At 31.5% G+C, this 22,079-nt stretch overlaps 1 protein-coding gene across 1 annotated transcript; it reads left to right on the forward strand.

Moving 5' to 3' along the window:
* The first annotated feature begins 761 nt into the window (after window positions 1-761).
* On the forward strand, window positions 762-3,494 carry LOC100257552 (putative disease resistance protein RGA3). The gene has a single exon (XM_002269017.1). It carries the CDS (start codon window positions 762-764, stop codon window positions 3,492-3,494), a length of 2,733 nt encoding a protein of 910 aa, XP_002269053.1.
* Window positions 3,495-22,079: the final 18,585 nt, after the last annotated feature.

A 22,079-nucleotide genomic window follows, 5' to 3' on the forward strand; every position in this document is an offset into this window, starting at 1 on the left:
CAAAGTATTAATTATGTTACAATTAATTATTCTTAAATTTTTTCTCATTTCTCTATGTTTTCATTTTGTTTCTAAAAATTAGTTAAAATAACTTTTATTTATTCTTTAAAAATGATTCTCTTTTAATTTTAAAAACAATTTTTAAAGAACAATAATCAAATAGTGTTATAAATCTTTAAAATTATTTTTAATTTTTAAAAATAAAATATTGTTTTTAAATCAACTATGTAGACTTTTATTATTCAGTTAAAAAACTCTCAAAACTATTTTTTGTTAAATAAAAAAAAAATCATTTTAGACCATGTAGTTTGAGAGTTTTTTAAAATAAAATAAAAATATTTTAAACTGTCAATATTATTGTTAATTTATTTAGTTTCTCATTCTCATTCTCACTCTCATTTTACCTAATACTGAATTGAAAATAAGCAATCATGCCAACCTTATACTCTTAGTTGCATCCAATTATGATAATTGAAATCATTAAATTCATTCGTAGATAAAAATAATTAATTCCATTTCCCATACATTACAAGTTTTTGCTTTTGTGCTTTTCTTTGCCCGCATGCCACTTATTATATATAGTAGGAAAGAATTATTTTTTTAATTTCATTATAAAGCTGCAATGCCTCAAATTCAATACCCCTTCATGCCTCTCTGCCTCCACCATCCTGAAGCTCTACATCCCATCTTTCCATCTCACTAGTCTTTATTCATATTCTTCACTCCTCCTCCTCCATCAATCCCACCTTCTTCAACCCCTTATGGCGGACGCTCTCCTTTCTATTGTCTTAGACCGGTTGGCTTCTCTTATTCAACAACAATTTCATCATGAAGTTTGTCTGGTTGTGGGTGTTAAAAGAGAAATCCAAAGCCTCACCAACACACTCCAGATCGTCCGAGCTGTTGTTGCAGATGCAGAGAAGAGACAAGTGAACGAGGAACCTGTCAAGGTTTGGTTGGAGAGGCTTAAAGACATCGCCTACCAAATGGACGACGTGCTGGATGAGTGGAGCACTGCTTTTCTCAAATCTCAGATTGAGAGAGTTGAAAGCCCTTCCATGCCTAAGAAGAAGGTAAGCTCCTGCATTCCTTCCCCTTGCATCTGTTTCAAACGAGTCGCTAGGCGTCGTGACATTGCTCTTAAGATTAAGGGTATAAAACAAGAAGTTGACGACATTGCAAACGAGAGAAATCAGTTTGATTTTAAATCAACTAACAACGAGGAACTACAAAGAATTATAACCATCTCTGCAGTTGACACTACAGAGGTATATGGTCGGGATAGGGACGAGGGCATCATACTAAGGCAGCTGTTGGGTACGAGTTGTGAACAAAGCTTGGGCCTCTACACCATCTCCGTGTTTGGGATGGGAGGTATCGGCAAAACAACTCTTGCTCAACTAGCCTTTAACCACTATGACGTGAAGGCTCATTTTGAGATAAGAATCTGGGTCTGCGTTTCTGATCCTTTTGTCCCAATAAGAATTTTGAGGGCTATTCTTGAAGCCCTCCAAGGCCAGTCTTCTGATCTCCATGATCCTGAAGCTCTACAACAAAAAATTCAAAAATCTATTTATGGGAAAAAGTTTCTCCTTGTGCTGGATGATGTGTGGACCGAAGACTATCAGTTGTGGGAACAACTCAAGAATTGTCTCAAGTGTGGAGGTGGTGGGAGTAGAATTTTAGTGACCACTCACAATGAGAGCGTTGCTAGGATGATGAGAAGCACATACATGCACTCCTTAGGAAGCTTACCATTAGAGCAAAGTCAGGCATTATTTTCCCAAATAGCTTTCTGCGGGAAGAGTACCGACAAAATTGAAGAACTAGAGGAAATTGGCAAAAAAATAGCAGACAAGTGCAAGGGGTTACCTCTTGCCGTTAAAGCTTTAGGGAGTCTGATGCAGTCCAAAAATAATAAAGAGGATTGGGAGAATGTTTTGAATAGTAAAATGTGGGAATTGGATGTTTTTGAGAAAAAACTGTCCCCTGCCTTGTTGTTGAGTTATTATGATCTGCCCCCGCCAATTAAACAGTGCTTCTCATATTGTGCTGTCTTTCCCAAAGATCACTCAATTGAAAGAGATGACTTGATTAAGTTATGGATGGCACAAAGCTACCTCAACTCTAAGGCAGGCAGAGAGATGGAGACAGTTGGGAGAGAGTACTTTGAAAACTTAGCAGCTCGGTCTTTCTTCCAAGATTTTGAGAAAGATGATAAGGGTAACATAGTAAGGTGCAAGATGCATGATATAGTGCATGACTTTGCTCAATTTTTGACCCACAACGAATGCTTAAATTTGGAGGATGATAGTGAAAACCTGAAGACGAACTTGTACCTTCAAAAAGGTCGTCATGCATCTTTAATGGTACATGGAAGTACCAAATTCCCTTTCTCCGACAATAACGTGAGAAATTTACGCACGCTTTTAGTTGTGTTTGACGACAGGTATAGAATTGACCCATTTCCACCTTATTCATTCCAGCAATTCAAATATCTTAGAGCAATGGATTTGAGAGGTAATGACTCAATTGTAGAACTCCCAAGGGAGGTGGGTGAATTCGTACATCTTAGGTACCTTAATCTATCATATTGCAGGAGATTGGAAACATTGCCAGAAACAATCAGTGAGTTATGGAATCTGCAAACCTTGAATGTTTGTTGTTCTTTGCGCCTTAAAAAACTGCCTCAAGGAATGGGAAATCTAGTTAATTTGAGACATCTTTTAATTAGTGGGGGAATTTATGGTGTGAGAAGCCTCCCAAAAGGAGTTGGAAGATTAACCTCTCTTCGAACATTGCCTGCTTTTATTGTTTGTGATGAGGATGCAAGTGATGAGGTTGCAAGTGATGTGTGCGAAATAGAAGAAATGAGAAAGTTGAATGAGCTTCGAGGAGAGCTTGAAATAAAAGGACTGAGCAGTGTAGAAGATGCAGGGGAGGCTGAAAAGGCAGAATTAAAAAATAAGAAACACCTCCATGGTTTGACATTAAGTTTCAAACCATGGAAGAAACAAACAATGATGATGATGAAGGAAGTGGCCGACGCCTTACAACCCCATCCAAACTTAAAATCCTTATGCATAGCATCATATCAAGTCAGAGAATGGCCCAAATGGATGATAGAGCCATCATTACTCCAACTAACACACCTTCACCTTTCGTCTTGCATAGAATGTCAGTGTTTGCCTCCTCTAGGGGAACTCCCACTTCTCGAGAGCCTGAAAATATACTGCATACCGGAAGTGAAATACGTGGGTGGTGAGTTCTTGGGATCATCATCAGCAATTGCATTTCCAAGGTTGAAGCATCTGTCTTTTAAAATCATGTCAAAGTGGGAAAATTGGGAAGTAAAAGAAGAAGGGAGGAAAGTAATGCCATGTCTTCTTTCCTTGGAAATAACAAGAAGTCCAAAGCTTGCGGCAGTACCAAACCTCCTGCTCCAGAGGAAACCACCAATTAAGCTTTTGTTAAAAGGACGTTGGGCACCGTAAATGTTAAAACGCCCCACCTATTCTCTCTTTTAACCCCCTTTTGTTTTAAATAAAAATAATAATACTCCTCTTCTTTTTCCCTAACCCTTCTTTTCTCTCTTTTTCTTCTTCCCTCACCTTTTTCTTTTCTCTTATTATTTTTATTTGAGAAAAATAAAATAAAAAAAGGGTAAAGAGGAAATAGGTGGAAGCCCTTAACATTTGTCCATTGGCTCTACGCTAGCTGGTTGCCCTCCATGCAAGTAATTATTCTCTTTTCTTTTTAATTTTGCTTTTCTATAATTATTTATGTCATCTCTTTCTTTCCTTTTTCTTTTTCCTTTTTTTATATATTTATTTATATATTTTGCCAATTCCCTAGTTACTAAGAGTAAGTTTAACCATATCTTTTAGTTAATTATTTATAAATGTAAATTCATATGTCTATTGTCCTTTATTTTAAAAAATAAGAAGTAATAACAAATTTTATATAAAATATATCAACTTTAATACAAAATTATGAACTTCTCCCCACATATATTCTTGAAAACTACTTTCAAAAATTTTTAAATATAAAATAGTGAAATTAATTTTTTGAAACTATTTTTAAAAATCATAAATCTTTTAAGGTAAGTATGTAAAAGTTTCTTTATTGTAGACAATAGTTACTACTATTTTAAAAAAATAAAAAAATAAAAAAAGTGCATCCAAACCATAGTAGTTTTCCATTTTAAATCAATTTGTTTTTCAAAGTAAAAATTTCTTTAATTTTTTTTTTTTTTTTTTTGAAAGAAATTTAATTTAATTTCCCAAATGCTTGAGAAATAACTAGTTGGAAAACTCTATTCCTTCCTCAAGTCTGAAAGTCAGAAATATCCTCTTTTGACTTTGATAATTGATGATATGCAGGTATGAGATGATCCATCCATGGGGCATATTCTATCCAAAACAACCTTTCAAGTGAAGAGAAGTAATTAAGTTTTTGGTATGAAAGTAGATCTATCATTGCATTGGATTTCATGATAAATAGATGTAAAGTTGCGATTCATATGTCATGAGAAAACATTCCATTACATATAAGTTTATCCTTTCTTTTTCTCCCTCATTTGTTTGTCAGATAAATACCATACATAAATTATTCTTTAGTATTTCTTGTCCTATTTTTTATTTTTAAAATTTGAAAAATAAAATACAATTTAGTATAGGAAGTACTGTAAAAAGGGAAAAAAAAATCCTAACCCTTTTGTTTGATGATTTTTGCCCCCCAAAAAAAAAGGGAAAATAAATAAATTTAAAGAAATATATAAGAAAATTTTAGTGGATTTAAACCATTTTTTCATTTTTTTTTTTTACTTTTCCTTTTCTTTGGCTTTTCCTTGTATCATGTTTGTTTAATTCTTTAATATTTTTTGCTCAAACTTTCCAAGATCTAAATGCAATTCTATAATTTGGATAATCTCTCGCATCACAAATTTAAGAAATTTTGTTTATATTTGTACGAACAGGTTTTATTACAATTGAAAATGGTTTGATAGCTTATTCAAAAGAAAAAGTGAAAACAGTTTTTTTAAAACAAAAATAATAGATGTATTTATTTTTAGTCATTTTAAAATTTCTTTTAGGCTATAAGTACAAACCATAATTAACTCAAAATCCACATAAATATAAGAGAGAATGGATACATAATATTATTATTAAGAGGATCTCTCGCTTCATTGAAGGGAAAAAAAAATACATAAGTTATGTTTGATTCCCGAAAAATATGAGAAAAAATGCAAGAAAATAAAATAGAGAGGAAAAGTAAAAAAAATAAAAAGTGAAAGAAAATAAAAAATAAATTTAAAATCAATAAATTATTTTATATGCTACTTCAAACTCATTTAACTTATTTTTCTTCTTTTATGTACATATTAAATAATTTTAAAATGTATAAATTTCTATTTAATTTTAATTATATTTGATTTTCCTTTTTGTTTTCCATGTTGAAACTAAATATGATAAAATAATTTTCCTTAACATTTTTTTTTCTTTCCTTAATACTTTCCGGAAACCAAACATAGTCGTAATGTTTTGTTAAGATGATATCTTTATTATTATTATTATTATTTATATATATATGCTACAAATTAATAGAGAGACTATTTATTTTGATTTTGAGTTTTTGTTTTTATTTTTATTTTGACATTTTATAACCTCTTTTAGTTTTTTTATTACAAGTTAATGGAAAACATTTATTTTTCTTTTGATGGTTTATAATTATTTAAAACCTGATTAATTCCACTATCTTTAAAAGAAAATTCTAACCTTAATTGATTGAAATTCTTGATTTTTCAAAATTTAGTAAAGAATTGAAAATGAATATTGTAAAATATGACTATCATGAAAATCATGAAATGCTCAAAATTAGTAAAAGTTTTAGTACTATAATTTTTTATCAAATGAAGATAAATAATAGCCCTAACAAAACACTATTCATCCTTCTTTTATTGTATGTAGACATATATATAAAGTGAATTACTAAGCTAAATAAATCCTAGCTTTCATTTGGATCTTGAAAGCATTGAGGAAATATACAAAAAAAAGAAAAAAAAAAGAAAAAAAAAATAGAGAAACATAGTTGGAGAGAAATTACAAGAAAAGAAAAGAAATAGAAATAAGAAATTCAAATGGAAAGTCTAAAGCTTCATGCAGATGTTGGAAAGCTTCATTAAGAAACCTGAGTGGTTTTAAAACTGTTTTAGTTGAACCACTTTATTTTCTTACCTATTTGTTTGGAATTTTTGTACTAAGCTATCAAAGACCAAAAGAGGTGAAATTTATAGCCTCGATCCCTTAGGGTGTCTAATATTATATGGAAATACTTTGGAGTATAATTTTCTTCCAAACCAATCCCAAAAATTTTGAGAAATATAATTAGTCCAAACCATTTCTATGTACCTCTCCCCTATAATTTCCAAATCTGTTTGGAATTTTCTCATGGGGTAAACATGGTTGAAATGTTATACTTGAATGGTTAGACTTATTATAGAGTCTATTATTAGGTAAAATAATAATGGATTTTAGTACTTTACCAAAAATTCACGAAAATTCAAAAACTACTAACTAGTTAGATTTTTTTTTTATATAAAAAAAATAAAAAAATAAAAAAAATAAAAAATTTCCTCATTCTTGGGAAATCTCATTTTCTCATGAAGTTACCTCCATAAACCCAATTCAATGTATTATATTAGATTTTTTGAGATTAATTTGGGTCCTTCCAATGTTGAAATAAATTCATCCATAGTGGGTTGAAAGATATTTACCAAATTCCCCTCGAGTATCAATGTCATAGATTGTCATTCTCATCAACTTCTAACAATCTATATGTGAATCAAACTTAAAATACAATATTTGTATTCATTCTTTTGTCAACCAAACAGTCCAAGAAGTAAAAAAAAAATGGTTTAAAAATATAAAAAAAATTACACATATAAAAATCTAATTTCTAATAACACTTGCACAAAGAAGAGGTGGAGAACTGGAAAAAAATAGGAGGAAAAATATATGATGAGATTATTTACGTTTAATGTTTACTCAAGTAGAGATAAAAAATCTCTACTCCTTAATGTTTAAATCCAACTTCTACGTCATTTTCTCTCAACAAAGAGAAGGGGAAGGACAAGAAGAAACCTCTAGGGAAAGGGAAAATGAAGAGAATTGACCTAATTATATTTCCTTTTCAAATATGAATTAACCTAATTATCTACATTAGGATGTGATCAAAGGTTACCACCAAAATTTCAGGCATACTCCTTTGTATTGTAGTGTCCATGTCTTTATGTGTAACATTTGGCAACTCTTAAGTGTGACATGTGGTGCATCTAGTATATTCTTAATAATTTTTCATCTCTATGAGTAAAATTTGGCAACCTTTAAATGTGTTGCTTCTAGTACATTCTCAAATTAATCACTCATACTAATTGTCTAGTTAATACAATTATTTTCTAACTTATTTGTGTAGTTTTGATATTATTTAACTTTCCTGGGTCTTTTAAATTATTAGAAATTTAATTATTTCACAAAGCTTTTACTTACTCGAAATTTAAGATACAAACGTATGAACAAAATGAAAATTTTATTTCATTTGAACTTCGATTGTTATACCAAACCTCCTATGTCAAAACTAGCCTAGTCTCTTTCTTATTTTATTTCTCTCTTATAATACCATTACTTAATGTTAAGTAGAGTGAGCATATTAATTTAATAGTTTAGATATATTATTTGTCAAAATTAATTGAGAATGAATTTCAATTATCACTCCTTGGAACTTATTATTGTAATGATTGTTTACTAAAATGTATGTTTGATTATTAAAATTTAGTTAATAGTTTCAAATTTTGAAAGTAACATTTTAGTTGTAAAAATTAATTGAAATAATTTATTCTTATGGATACTTACATAAGTGCCAACTCTCATTTCTAATTTTATACTCCAGTTGTGAACATCATATTGAGTTGTTAAGTCATTGAATTGTTGAAGATGTTAATTTTATACAAAAATAATAAATAAATATCACTTTTAAAATCTAAAATATCAAAGTGCATATTAGAACAACATTTAAAGTTTGGTTTGGTTGTATTTTTTATAAAAAGAGAAACACTTGGAAAAATAATTCTTCCGAAAACATTTGTACTAAAAGCACTTTAAAAAAGAAATATTTTCGAGCACACTCTTAAGTCCTATTTGTTTTTTTATTGAATAGGAAAAATTAAAATATTAATTTTTTCTATTCAATTAAAAGTAACTTATTAATATCAATCAACATAATTAAACTAAATTTATTGATGCACAAGTTCACTTTAATTATATTGGTTGATATTAACAAGTTGTTTTTCACTGAATAAAAAAAGTCATATATTTTAACTTTTTTTATTTAGTTAAAAAACAAATATCATCTTAGTATAAAATTTAATAGATAGGTGTTTCTTCTGGAAGTTATTCTTCTAGTACGTAACATGTTTCAAAATTGCTTGACCCGTTAAATTTATTGGTAATCATAAAGCAATGGTTGATTGAAATGTCATGATCGTATTCATTGAGGTGGATTTACTACCAAAACCAAAACTCAATTACTAATTTATGTTAATGGTGTATATGGTGAAATATAGAATTTATTAAGGCCATGAAGATTTTTTGTTTTATTGGATCGCTAGATTGTAGTGGCAGAGGGAAGCAGTTAGCGGCAAAAGTGATCAGCTACCATTGCCAACAGGCAGATGGGGATAGTGCAGTGTTTTATTCCAAACACATCATAAGATCATTCATCTGCTGCTATCAGTCGATTACGTTTTGTTGGGTTTTTCCTCATGTGGAAGGCCCAAATTAAGAGTCTAAAATTTAAAGCCTCTTAGGCCTTTATATAAAAGGGCTAGAAAAAGAATCATTTTTCTTCTTCTTCTTCCAATTTTTTGCAGCCACCAGAGGTAGGAGAAAAGAGAGAGAAAGGGGAGAACCACCATTTTTGAAGTTAGAGAGAAAAATTCAGTTTTTTTCTTCACTACCCAGATTTCATCAAAGGTCCGATCCCGCTTCATCTGTGGGCCGATCGACCTGAAATTTGGAGAGGTTCATGATTCATTGATCTTCATTCTGAACGGTGAAGATCGGATTTGGAGATCTGGATGGTCATCTTTCAGTCCGAGAACAGAGCCTCCGTTTTGATGCGTTTTCTATCCGGCACAGTTTTGATCATGAACTCTGATCAAGGTTAATCCGTGGTTTGATTGCGCCGATTTTTGGAGAGAACATTCAGAACTCATTGATCTTCATTCTGAACGGTGGAGATTGGATTTGGAGTTCTGAAAAGTTATATTTTAGTCCGAGAATAGTGGTGTGTTTGGTGAGATCTCTCCATTGTTTTTATGCAAAGTTGTTGAAATTGCCAAGATCAATTTGTCTTGAGATATGGTTGATGTATGCTTCTAGTCTAGTTTTATCTAAAGAGAATTGTGTAACCCATTAATTATATTAGTGGAGTTTTTAAGTGGCCTAAGGGTCCTGTGGTTTTTACTTCTCATATTGGAGAAGGTTTTCCACACTAAAATTACTGGTGTTCATATACTTGTTGATTGGGTGTCTTCTTGCTACTCTATTTAATTGATTCCTATTAGGTTCTCATAAAAGAGGATAAAACCTAGTTGTGCATTCTTTGTATTTATCCCATCAAAGTGGTATCAGAGCATTGGTTCAAGATAATTTATGCCTTGTGTAGAACAATTTAAAGCAATACAAGTAGAATGATTACTCTGAATGGCTCCAATTATCATGTTTGGAAAGGAAATATGGAAGACTTATTGTATGTGAAGGATTATTATTTGCCTATGTTTGCTTCTGAAAAGCCAAAAAATAAAACTGATGTAGAATGAAATTTACTTCATTGGCAGGTTTGTGGTTATATCAGACAGTGGGTAGATGATAATGTTCTCAATCATGTTAGTGAAGAGAAAAATGCACATAGTCTATAGAACAAGCTCGAACAATTATATGCTTGAAAGACTGGTAACAATAAATTGTTTCTGATCAAGAAGATGATTAGCTTGAAGTATCAAGATGGAACTCCTATGACAAATCACTTGAATACATTCCAAGGTATTATTAATCAGTTGGCTAGAATGAATATCAAGTTTGAGGAAGAGGTGCAAGGGTTGTGGCTTCTTGGTACATTGTCGAACTCGTGGGAGATGTTTAGAACTTCTTTGTCTAACTTAAACCCAGATGGTACTATGAATATGGATTTGGTTAAGAGTTGTGTTCTGAATGAAGAGATGAGAAGAAAGTCACAGGGTTCTTCTTCACAGTCAGATGTCCTAGTTACTGAAAAGAGGGGGAGGAGTAAGAGTAGAGGTTTGAAGAATAGGGACAGAAGCAAAAGCAAGACTAACAAGTTTGCTAATGTTGAGTGTCATTATTGTCATTTGAAAGGGCATATAAGGAAGTATTGTCGCCAATTGAAGAGAGATATGAAACAAGGGAAAGTGAAAGACAAGAAGAATGACAATGGTGGTGAAGATGATCGAGTTGCGACTACCACTTCAGATTTCCTTATTGTTTATGATAGTGATTTGTTAATTTTGCTTGCCAAGAGACCAGTTGGGTGATTGATAGCGGTGCCTCAATCCATGCTACACCTCGGAAAGATTTCTTTACATCCTACACATCTGGTGATTTTGGAAGTGTTAGGATGGGTAATGATGGCTCAACTAAAGCCATTAGTATGGGAGATGTGCATTTGGAGACTAGTAATGGTACTATGTTGATTTGGAAGAATGTCAAACACATTCCAGATATCCGCATGAATTTAATCTCCACAGGTAAGCTTGATGATGAAGGGTTTTGTAACACCTTTCGTGATAGTCAGTGGAAGCTCACCAGAGGTTCTATGGTGGTAGCAAAAGGAAAGAAGTGTTCCTCATTGTATTTGATGCAGGTAAGGGTAATTGATTCCAGTATCAATGTAGTGGATGATGATAGCACAGTTGAGCTTTGGCACAACAGACTCGGTCACATGAGTGAGAAAGGCTTGATGATTTTGGCTAAGAAGAATCTTCTTTTTGGTATAAAGAAGGGATCTTTGAAAAGGTGTGCTCATTGCTTAGTAGGAAAGCAGACTAGAGTTGCATTCAAAACACACCGCCATACAAGGAAGCCAGGTATGCTTGATTTAGTGTATTCTGATGTGTGTGGTCCTATGAAAACAAAAACACTTGGTGGATCTCTATATTTTGTGACTTTTATAAATGATCATTCAAGAAAGATTTGGGTGTATACCTTGAAAACAAAAGACCAAGTGTTAAAAGTGTTTAAGCAGATTCATGCTTTTGTTGAGAGACAATTTGGTGAAAAATTGAAATGCATTTGGACTGATAATGGGGGTGAGTATTCTAGTCCTTTTGATGAGTATTGTAGACAACATGGTATTTGACATCAAAAGACACCTCATAAGACTCCTCAGTTGAATGGGTTGGCTGAGAGAATGAATAGGACACTGGTTGAAAGAGTGAGATGTTTACTTTCACAATCACAGTTGTCAAGATCCTTTTAGGGTGAGGCTCTGAATACTACTGTACATGTTCTCAATCTTACCCCATGTGTTTCTTTAGAATTTGATGTTCCGGATAGAATTTGGTCAAATAATGAAATCTCTTATGATCACTTGCATGTCTTTGGATGCAAGGCTTTTGTCCACATTCCGAAATATGAGAGGTCTAAGCTTGATGCTAAGACAAGACCTTGTGTATTCATTGGCTATGGTCAGGATGAGCTTGGTTACAGGTTTTATGATCCGGTGCAGAAAAAGCTTGTAAGAAGCCGAGATGCTATGTTTATGGAAGATCATACCATACAGGACATTGAGAAGACTGATGTAACAGAGTTTCAGTATAGTGATAATCTGATTGACTTTGATCTAGTTCCTTTAACACATCTTCCTACACAGGTTGAAGATGAAGCACATGATGACCAACCTGACATTGGTGATGTTGAAACTCCCACACAAGTTGAGATGGATGATGATGTTCATGAGCAGTCACCAATAGCAGAGGCTCCATTAGATATTCCACTTAGGAGGTCTACCAGAGACTGACATCCTTCCACACGGTATTTTGTTGATGATTATGTATTACTAACTGACGAGGAAGAACCTGAAAGTTATGAGGAAGCCATGGGAGATGAGAATAAGATAAAGTGGGTTGATGCTATGCAAGATGAGATGAAGTCATTGCATGAGAATCATTCTTATGAGCTTGTCAAGTTGCCAATGGGAAAAAAAGCTTTGAAGAACAGGTGGGTCTGCATAGTGAAGTAAGAAGAACACACTTCACAGCCACGTTACAAAGCTAGATTGGTTGTCAAAGGGTTCAGTCAAAAGAAAGGTATTGATTTTGATGAGATTTTTTCTCCTGTTGTTAAGATGTCGTCTATTAGTGTAGTTTTGGGCTTGGAAGCTAGTCTTGATTTGGAGATTGAGCAGATGGATGTTAAGACTGCGTTTCTCCATGGTGATTTAGACAAAGAAATTTATATGGAACAACCAGAGGGTTTCATAATAAAAGGAAAAGAGGATTATGTGTGTAAGTTGAAGAAAAGTCTTTATGGATTAAAGCAGGTACCGAGGCAGTGGTATAAGAAGTTTGAATCAGTTATGGGGGAGCAAGCCTACAGAAAAACTACTTTTGACCATTGTGTATTTGTGCAGAAATTCTTTGATGATGATTTTGTTATATTGTTGCTCTATGTTGATGATATCTTGATTGTTGGCAGAAATGTTTCAAGAACTGATAAGTTGAAGAAGCAGTTAAGCAAATCCTTTTCCATGAAGGATTTGAGGCTAGTAAAGAAAATTCTTGGTATTAGAATTGAGTGAGATAGAGCATCCAAGAAGCTGTATATGTCACAGGAGCAATATATTGAAAAGGTGCTTGAAAGATTTAACATGAGCAAAGCTAAAGTGGTTAGTTCTCCTCTAGCTAGTCACTTTAAGCTAAGCAACAGACATAGACCTTCTATAGATAAGGAGAAGGAAGACATGAGAAGAGTTCCGTATGCCTCAGTAGTAGGAAGTTTGATGTATGCCATGGTATGTACTAGACCAGACATAACTTATGCAGTTGGTGTTATTAGCCGTTTTCTATCTAATCCAGGAAGACTACATTGGGAGGCAGTCAAGTGGATTATGAGATATTTGCGAGGCACTTCCAAGTTGAAACTCACTTTTGGAAGTGGGAAACCAGTACTTGTTGGCTACACTGATTCAGATATGGCAGGGGATGTAGATAATAGAAGGTCTACTTCAGGCGATTTGATGACATTCTCAGGAGGTGCTGTGTCTTGGCAATCAAGACTACAAAAATGTGTTGCACTTTCTACAACAAAGGTAGAGTACATTGCAGCCGCAGAAACATGTAAAGAGTTGTTGTGGATGAAGCGTTTCATACATGAGGTCGGGTTTAAGCAGTAGTGCTATGTGGTATACTATGATAACCAGAGCGTCATTCACCTTAGTAAGAATTCTACTTTTCATGCAAGATCGAAGCACATTGAGGTGAGGTATCATTGGGTGAGAGATGCTCTCAATGATAATTTGTTTAAACTTGAGAAGATACATACCGATAACAATGGCTTAGATATGTTAACAAAGTCCTTACCAAGGGAGAAGCTTGAAGTTTGTTGTTCAATCACCGGGATGGCGAGTCCCTCCACATAATTGGAAAGGGGGAGATTTGTTGGGTTTTTCCTCATGTGGAAGACCTAAATTAAGAGCCCAAAATTTAAGGCCTCTTAGGCCTTTATTTAAAAGGGTTAGAAAAAGAATCATTTTTCTTCTTCTTCTTCCAATTTTTTACAGCCACCAGAGGTAGGAGAAAAGAGAGAGAAAGGAGAGAACCACCATTTTTTGAAGTTAGAGAGAAAAATTCAGTTTTTTTCTTCACTACCCAAATTTCATCAAAGGTCTGATCCCATTTCGCCTGTTGGTCGATCGACCTGAAATTTGGAGGAGAGATTCATGACTCATTTATCTTCATTCTTAACGGTGAAGATTGGATTTGGAAATCTGGACGGTCGTCTTTTAGTCCGAGAACAGAGCCTTCGTTTTGATGCGTTTTCTATCCGGACAGTTTTGATCATGAACTCTGATCAAGATTAATCCATGGTTCGATTGAGCCGATTTTTGGACAACACGTTCAAAACTCATTGATCTTCATTCTGAACGGTGAAGATTGGATTTGGAGTTCTGAAAAGTTATATTTTAGTCCAAGAATAGTGGTATGTTTGGTGAGATCTCTCCATTGTTTTTATGCAAAGTTGTTGAAATTGCTAAGATCAATTTGTCTTGAGATATGGTTGATGTATGCCTCTAGTTTTATCTAGAGAGAATTGTGTAACCCATTAATTATATTAGTGGAGTTTTTAAGTGGCCTAAGGGTCCTGTGGTTTTTACTTCTCATATTGGAGAAGGTTTTCCACACTAAAATTACTGGTGTTCATATACTTGTTGATTGGGTGTCTTCTTGCTACTATATTTGATTGATTCCTATTAGGTTCTCATAAGAGGGGATAAAATCTGGTTGTGTATTCTTTGTGTTTATCCCATCACATTTTACTTCTACTCAAATAATAATCCATGTTACTATGATTTTAGAAAACATTTTTAGCCTCAAAAGCTTTTAATATTTTTAACATTTAAAATTTTTTATCTATCAAGTGTTAAAAGAGTTAAAAATAGTTCTTATAATCATTGTCAAATAAACTCTTAATGTTTAACAAGATTTAGGACACTTGTCAAAATCTAAAAAATCACTTAGTATTTTCTGAAGAGACACTTAATAGATGATTTTCTTTAAATGACTTATAAAAAAAACACTTATATTAAAAACACTATGAGTAAAATTACTGTCAAATGCACTTTAAGTTAATCTTTCTTAATTCAAATGTTCCTTAATTATACTGGAAAATTTGATTTTGTGACTCTTTGATGATCTTGTAACTTGTTTATTTTTTTATTTTCTACATATTACAAACAAACTATGAAGATTATGTTTGCTTCATGAGAAATTTAAGAAAAAATGTAAGTGAAAGAAAATACAAAGAAAAAATAAATTTAAAGTCCATAAATTATTTTTATATATTTTTTCAATTTTATTTTATTTAATTTCTTTCCTTATATAAAGATTAAATAATTTAAAAATGTATAAATTTTTAACTAATTTTAATTATATTTGTGTAGACCCCCTTAAAACTAAAAAAAAAAAAAAAAAACCTAAGAAAACTAAAACTAATAGTTTTTCCTTAGCTTTTGGGACCACCCGAAGAGAGGGGGATTTTCTTATTTTTAGGGGGGGGGGGGAGGGAACACCTCCGAGGAACCCAACTACATTGGACGTGTAGCAGCAGGGGGGAGATGGCTGGCCATGGTGGTGGTTGATGAGAGAGACATCTCTGAACGAGAGATGAGGGATGGAACGGGAGCAGTTGGGTAGAAGGGGTGAGTTTGAGAGGAAAAATAGAGAAGAGGATGCCGGAGGTTGAGGGGAATTTCAGAGATATTTTGTGAGGGCAGGGGGTGGCTTTGAGAGATGAACAGAGAGGGAGCAGAAAGGAGAGCAAGCTGAAAAGAATCAGAAGATCCATTCAACCTTATTCTCTTGGTCCAGGTATGATTCTAGTTTGTTTTGCTTCCCCCGTTTTGAACTGTTTTCCCCTGTTTCTAGTCATTTGTGGATTCCTTTGACATTTGAAGACCACTTGTGCATTTTGTTTTCTGTTTTGGAATGCTCTGAGTGTAGATTCATCATTGCACTTGATTTTTGGAGATCATGCCCGTGTTTTCTTTTGGTTCCACCTAAACCCCCCCATTGACATCTGTGGAACGGGGTGGGACTTAACAGCTTTGTTCTCATATTTGTTTGTTAATTTTTTTTTTTCTATTCTTTGAAATGCTGAGTGCCGCACTTCATACTGGTCATTTGGGTTGAGGCACTCAATGAAATTGTCACATCCATTTTCTCTGTGGAAGGTCCCAATGAGGTCTTGAAGTTCTTTGATTCTTTACAGCCTTTGTTGATGGAAAATTTATTCTCAGAGGTTTTCAGCGTCATTGGGGGATTTTTCCATTCCCTGGGAGGCCACGCAAAATATCCAGAAAAATGTTGTTGGACATATTCATCTAAACAAGTTGTTGTTGCAAGGTTTGAACATAAGTATGCAAGAGGCCCTCCAAAAGTGTGAAGAGACCAGTAATTCATTCCGGAAGAAGAATAATGTTGATTTTTTTTTTCTTTAAGAAGATAATTCTATCTTTCAGGGAGTGTTGCTCTTTCCAGCATTCTTGTCAAAGCAAAGGGTCAGACATGCCCTGTTTGTTGTACTTTTGGCAAGGCAACGTGTAATGCAGCACGGACCATATTGGTTCATCAACTAGCTCAAGAATCTGTGGATCCCAACCCATTTAAGGTGGTGACGAGTGCGAATGATTTAGCTTCCGTCCATGATGTTATGTAAATATCGGAGGTCTATGATGATTGATCAAGTGATGATTGTTTGCTCACTTTGCTGGGAAACTACCATAAGTCCCAAAGTGATGAATGTTTGTTGGGTAACACGTTGCATGACCATTTTGGCAGCAAGCTACCACCACCACTCACCATTTTATCTACCTATTTATTTATTCCACCACTCACCACTTTATTTACCTATTTATTTATTCCTTCATGTTTTAATATTAAAGTTCAATTCTCCATAATTCCTATTTCCTAATTCAATTTATAATTTCCAAGATTCCATTTTTTTTCATTCATTTATTTAATCTTTATTATTTCCAACATTACTATTATTTTATTTATTTATTTATTTTCCAAATTCCATTTTTTTTTAAAAACAATATTTTTAAAATTCCGTTTTCCAGATTTAATTTTCATTCCATCCTTAAAATAATTTTTCAGGTTTTGGGTTTTCGAAATTTAACTTTCCGGCATCCCATCGTTAAAATAATTTTTCAGGTTTTTGGTTTTCGAAATTTAATTTTCCGACATTCCATCCTTCAATTAATTTTTTGGGTTTCCGGTTTTTGAAATTTAACTTTCCGAAATTCCATCCTTAAAATAATTTTTCAAGTTTTCGGTTTTCGAAATTTAATTTTCCAACATTCCATCCTCAAAATAATTTTTCGAGTTTCCAATTTTCACATTTATTTATTTAATCATTATTATTATTATCCCATTTATTTATTTATTTTAAAATTCCATTTTTAAACAATTCTTCAAAATTTCGACTTCCAAATTTAATTTCTAATCTCAAAAATTCCACTATTCACGTTCATTCGTTTAAATATTATTTTCGTTATTATTATTATTATTATTCCATATTTATTTATTTATTTATTTTAAAAATTCCAATCATTAAAGTTCAATTCTTCAAAAATCTGACTTCCTAATTTAACTTTCAATATCAAAAATTCCACCATCCACTTTTATTCATTTAAATATCATTTTTGTTGTTATTATTATTATTATTTCATATTTATTTATTTATTTCTTTTAAAAAAATTCTAATCACTAAAGTTTAATTATTCAAAAATCTGACTTCCAAATTTAATTTCCAATCTAAAAAACTCCACTATTTACATTCAGTTATTTAATGATTATTTTTGTTATTATTATTATCCCATCCGTTTATTTATTCACCTATTCATATATTAAAAATCTCATCTCTAGATAATTTCTCAAATTTTCAATCTCTAAATCCAATCTCCAATCTCTAAAATTCTATTTTTCGCAATTATTTCCCTAATCTTTATTATTTCATCATTGTTATTATTTCATTCATTTACTTATTCACTTATCCACTTATTTAAGATCCCCTCTCTAAATAATTCTTCAAATTTCCAAATCTCTAAATTCAATTTCCAATTTTCAAAATTCCCATCTTCGTAATCATTTATCTATATTTTTGCTATTATGTTCATTTATTTATTCACTGGTTCATTTTTTTAAAATTTCATCCCTAAATAATTCTTTAAATTTCCAATTTCCGAAATCCTAACTTCCGCGATTATTTATCCAATCATTATTATTTCGTCATTATTATTATTTCATTCATTTATTTATTCGCTTATTCATTTATTTAAAATTCCGTCATTAAATAATTCTTCAAAATTCCGATTTCCAAATTTAGTTCTCTGAAACTCCAATTTTTCAATTTCCGAACTTAATTATCAGTTTCTAATTTTCCAATTCTCGCATTTATTCCGTTACTTATTTGTTATTATTATTTTATTCATTCATTTCTAAAAATTCTGCCTCCGAATGATTTTCAAGATTTCCAACTTTTATAATTCAATTTTCACAGTTTCTACTTCTCAAATGATTTTCAATTCTGGTTTCCTTCAAAATTTAATTTCCAAGGTCCCAATTTTCGTAATTTTTTTTTTTGAATCCCGAACTCTCAAATAATTTTCAAGATTCCAATCTCTTTCAAATTTAATTTCTAAAATTCTCATTCTTACATTTAATTTCTAAAAATCCAATTTTCAAATAATCTCTAAGACTCCAATTTTCAAATAAACTTAAAAAATTCAGTTTTCCCTCGAACAGTTTTAATTTCTGTTCGGTGATGTATGTGATATGTTTTGTGCTCTTTATTGTACACTAACCCCATTTTTATGATAGCACATTGCTCGTTTGTGGCCTAGGTATGCATCCACTTTCTTTCTGGTCATTTTCTGTGCATGTTTTGGTTCCCATATGTGCATGATCAATTTGAGTATCCTTTGATTTTCCTATTGATTGCCACATCAGCTTCATTTTATTAGTAAAGACCCGACTTTAGGGACTTAGAGGGGTGCTACGGTTTTTACTGTACCTTCCTGATAAGTAACCTGACCCTCGAACCCGATTTGGTTTTTCACATACCACATTTTCCAAAATAAGGAGTCACACTTAGGATTTTCTTTCTTATTTTGTTTACCCTCTCAAAAATAAAACAAAAATAAGTGGCGACTCCAAGTCATTTTCTAATAAATAAAATCATTTTCAAACCAAAAATCGAGCTTGCCATCAAGTGGAAGCGCATGAGCCAAAATGTAGGGTCCACAATTTGATTTTCTTTTGTATTTTTCATAATGAAACTAGATATGAGAAAACTATTTTTTTAATATTTTTTTTTCCTTAATGATGTCCAGGAACCAAACATAGTTCCTGTTTAGTTTCGGAAAATGTGAGGGAAAGAAAATAAGAAGAAAAAATAAAAGAAAAAGAAAAATTAAAGTTAATAAATTATTTTTATATATTACTTTAAATTCATTTCACTTATTTTAACTATTAAATATAAAGAATGAATAATTTGAAATACATAAATCTTAATTAATTATACTTTATTTTCTTTGATATTTTTCATAGGATGATAAAAAAAGAAAATAATTTTTTTAATATATTTTTTTATTTATTTTAAGGTTTGACCTGTGTAGGATTCATCTTGAGCTTGATACTGTCGGAGTCTGGACATGCCCTAACTTAAACATAGATCGCTCTTAGTTTTGGGTGGGGCTGTTAAGATACGACATCCAATACCCTGTTGGCATGGGATAAACAAACAAAACAAGAGAGTTACAATGAGTAAAGCCGGTAGAAAGACATTGGTGTGAATTCTCTCCTAGCAAGGAAGTAGATACGCATTTCTTTAGTTAAGCTTAAACCTTTAATATTTGCGATTTTAAATACAATATATAGCTATATATTTAATCATTAATAAATCTAATAATTTTTAAAATTTATTTAAAATCTTAAAAATCCAAATATTATTACTTCCATTTTAAAATTGATCTAAAATGATTATATTAATTTTTCTAATGTGCCCAATTATATTTTTCCAATATTTTTCACTAATTCAAGAAATCCTAAATAAGAGATATTTATGCATTCAATTTATTAGCCATTTTAAATAATAATAATAATAACAATTTATATTTCAAAATTTAAGCCAGTTAATACCAAAATTTATGAATAAAACTAGTGTGGGATGATTAAGAGTTTATTAATTTGTAGAAATTTGTAAATTTTGGTTGGTAAATATATATAGTACATGTGATAAATAAAAAATGGTTATGTACATATTTAATTAGAAAAAAATAAGTAAATTGCCCTTGTTTTTATATTTGACTATTAATTTATGTTTTATTTCATAATGGGGAACTCACCATAGAATGGAATCTAAGGCAAACATTTCCAACAACTTTTTTTTTCCATTATATTATATATAGGTAATATTATTTATATATATTTCAATTCCATTGAACAATTATTTTTTTTAGTAAAGTTCTATTAAGATATGTTTGGTTCCTAGAAAATACGAAGGAAAATGTGAGCAAAAGTAAAAGAAAAGAAAAAGAGTAAAGAAAAATAAAAAATTGATTTAAATTAAATAAATTATTTTTATACATTTTTTCAAATTTATTTTACTTATTTCTCTAGTGTGTAAAAGTCAAATAATTTAAAAATATATAATTTTTTTAAATAAATTTTAATTATATTTGATATTTTTTTTTATATTTTCTACAATACAATCAAATATGAGAAAACTATTTTCTTTTTTTTTTAAAAAAAATCCCTAATAATACTCTTCAACAATCAAACATAATCATAAAGTGCTCACACATAGTCCTAAAGGACAAAAAAAATTCCATTTTTTATCTTTGCTATATATGAAATATATAAAAATAAATAAATAAATATAATAAAAACTATTTGAGTCATGAATTTTTATTATATTCATGGGGAATCATCTTAACTCGTGGTAGAAGAAAGGCAAATATTGGAAAGCAAAACACGAATCCACTTAGTCGCTACTTTTGCTTTATACAACAAATAAACCGAAAGAAAGTATCGATTGAAAAAATAAAAAAGTGAACACAAGTATGGATTTTGTTTTCTTCATTCATTGCATCGATACAAATCATCAAAGGAAAGGATAATTATGAAATGCATTAAGGTGGGATTGACTCATAGGTCCTCCGTAAAGGATTAACTCATGGTCTACATATGAATCATCTGATAAAGTTGTATCTTCAGTTTCTTCATTTTCTTGATGATCGCCAAACTATTTGAGGGTTTGAATAAGTCCTTGACGATATTGTTTTTCACACCCAGGACATAGAACAGTTCATGCACACAATAAATTAATTATGTCTATGAACTCCAAGCATAAAAATAGAAATAATTAATGTCTAATTCTATTTAATTTATTGTAGAAAATTGAACATAAAAACATAAATATTTGAATATGAAAATAACCGTTGTATTGAAAATATACCTTGATTACAAGAGAGTTGTTGATTACAAACAAGCTTGTTAACAGTAGAGGGATGACTACAAAGGAATAGATTTTGAAATGAGAGATTACAAAGGCTAGAAAGAGATTTTTAGAACACTCATTGCTCGCTCTTACGCTCTGCCTTGTGATGAAGGTTGCATTTCTATTTATAGACGAGAGACCGGACTTAAGTCTTGACGAAATCCGTATGCTTGAAAAGTTTTGAAATCCATCATAAAGTGTCGAGACAATTGGAACTTTGCTCAATCAATTTCTAATGTGCAAAGATAGCAGGAGTTCCAATTCAATGAAGTCTTCTAATAGGAGGAGACAACTTCTTCAGGTAGGAAACAAATTTTCTTTTCCCATGTTGATTTTTACTATTTTTGACTATTCAGTCACTATCTGAATACTATTTGACACTATTCATCAATATTTGAATTGTGTTATGTTGCGTTGTTTTTTTAACTGGATAAATACTAGGAGACAATTGTACAAATATACAGTTGTACAAAAGATTCTTGAAATCTTTTATCTAGATTGACCCATAAGTCCTCCGTAAATGATTAACTTAGGGTCTACATATGAATCTTCTGATAAAGCTATATCTTTAGTTTCTTCATTTTCTTGATAGTCACCAAATTGTTTGAGGGTTTGAATAAGTCTTTGACGATATTGTTCTTCACACCCAAGACATACAATGGTTCATGCACACAATAAATTAATTCTGTCTATGAACTCCAAGCATAAAAACATAATTAATTACTA

Source organism: Vitis vinifera, chromosome 9 (genome assembly GCF_030704535.1).
Source record: "Vitis vinifera cultivar Pinot Noir 40024 chromosome 9, ASM3070453v1".
NCBI lineage: Eukaryota > Viridiplantae > Streptophyta > Magnoliopsida > Vitales > Vitaceae > Vitis > Vitis vinifera.

Excerpts from the sequence above, each read along its gene's own strand:
- LOC100257552 (XM_002269017.1), top strand. The coding sequence starts at position 762 with ATGGCGGACGCTCTCCTTTCTATTGTCTTAGACCGGTTGGCTTCTCTT.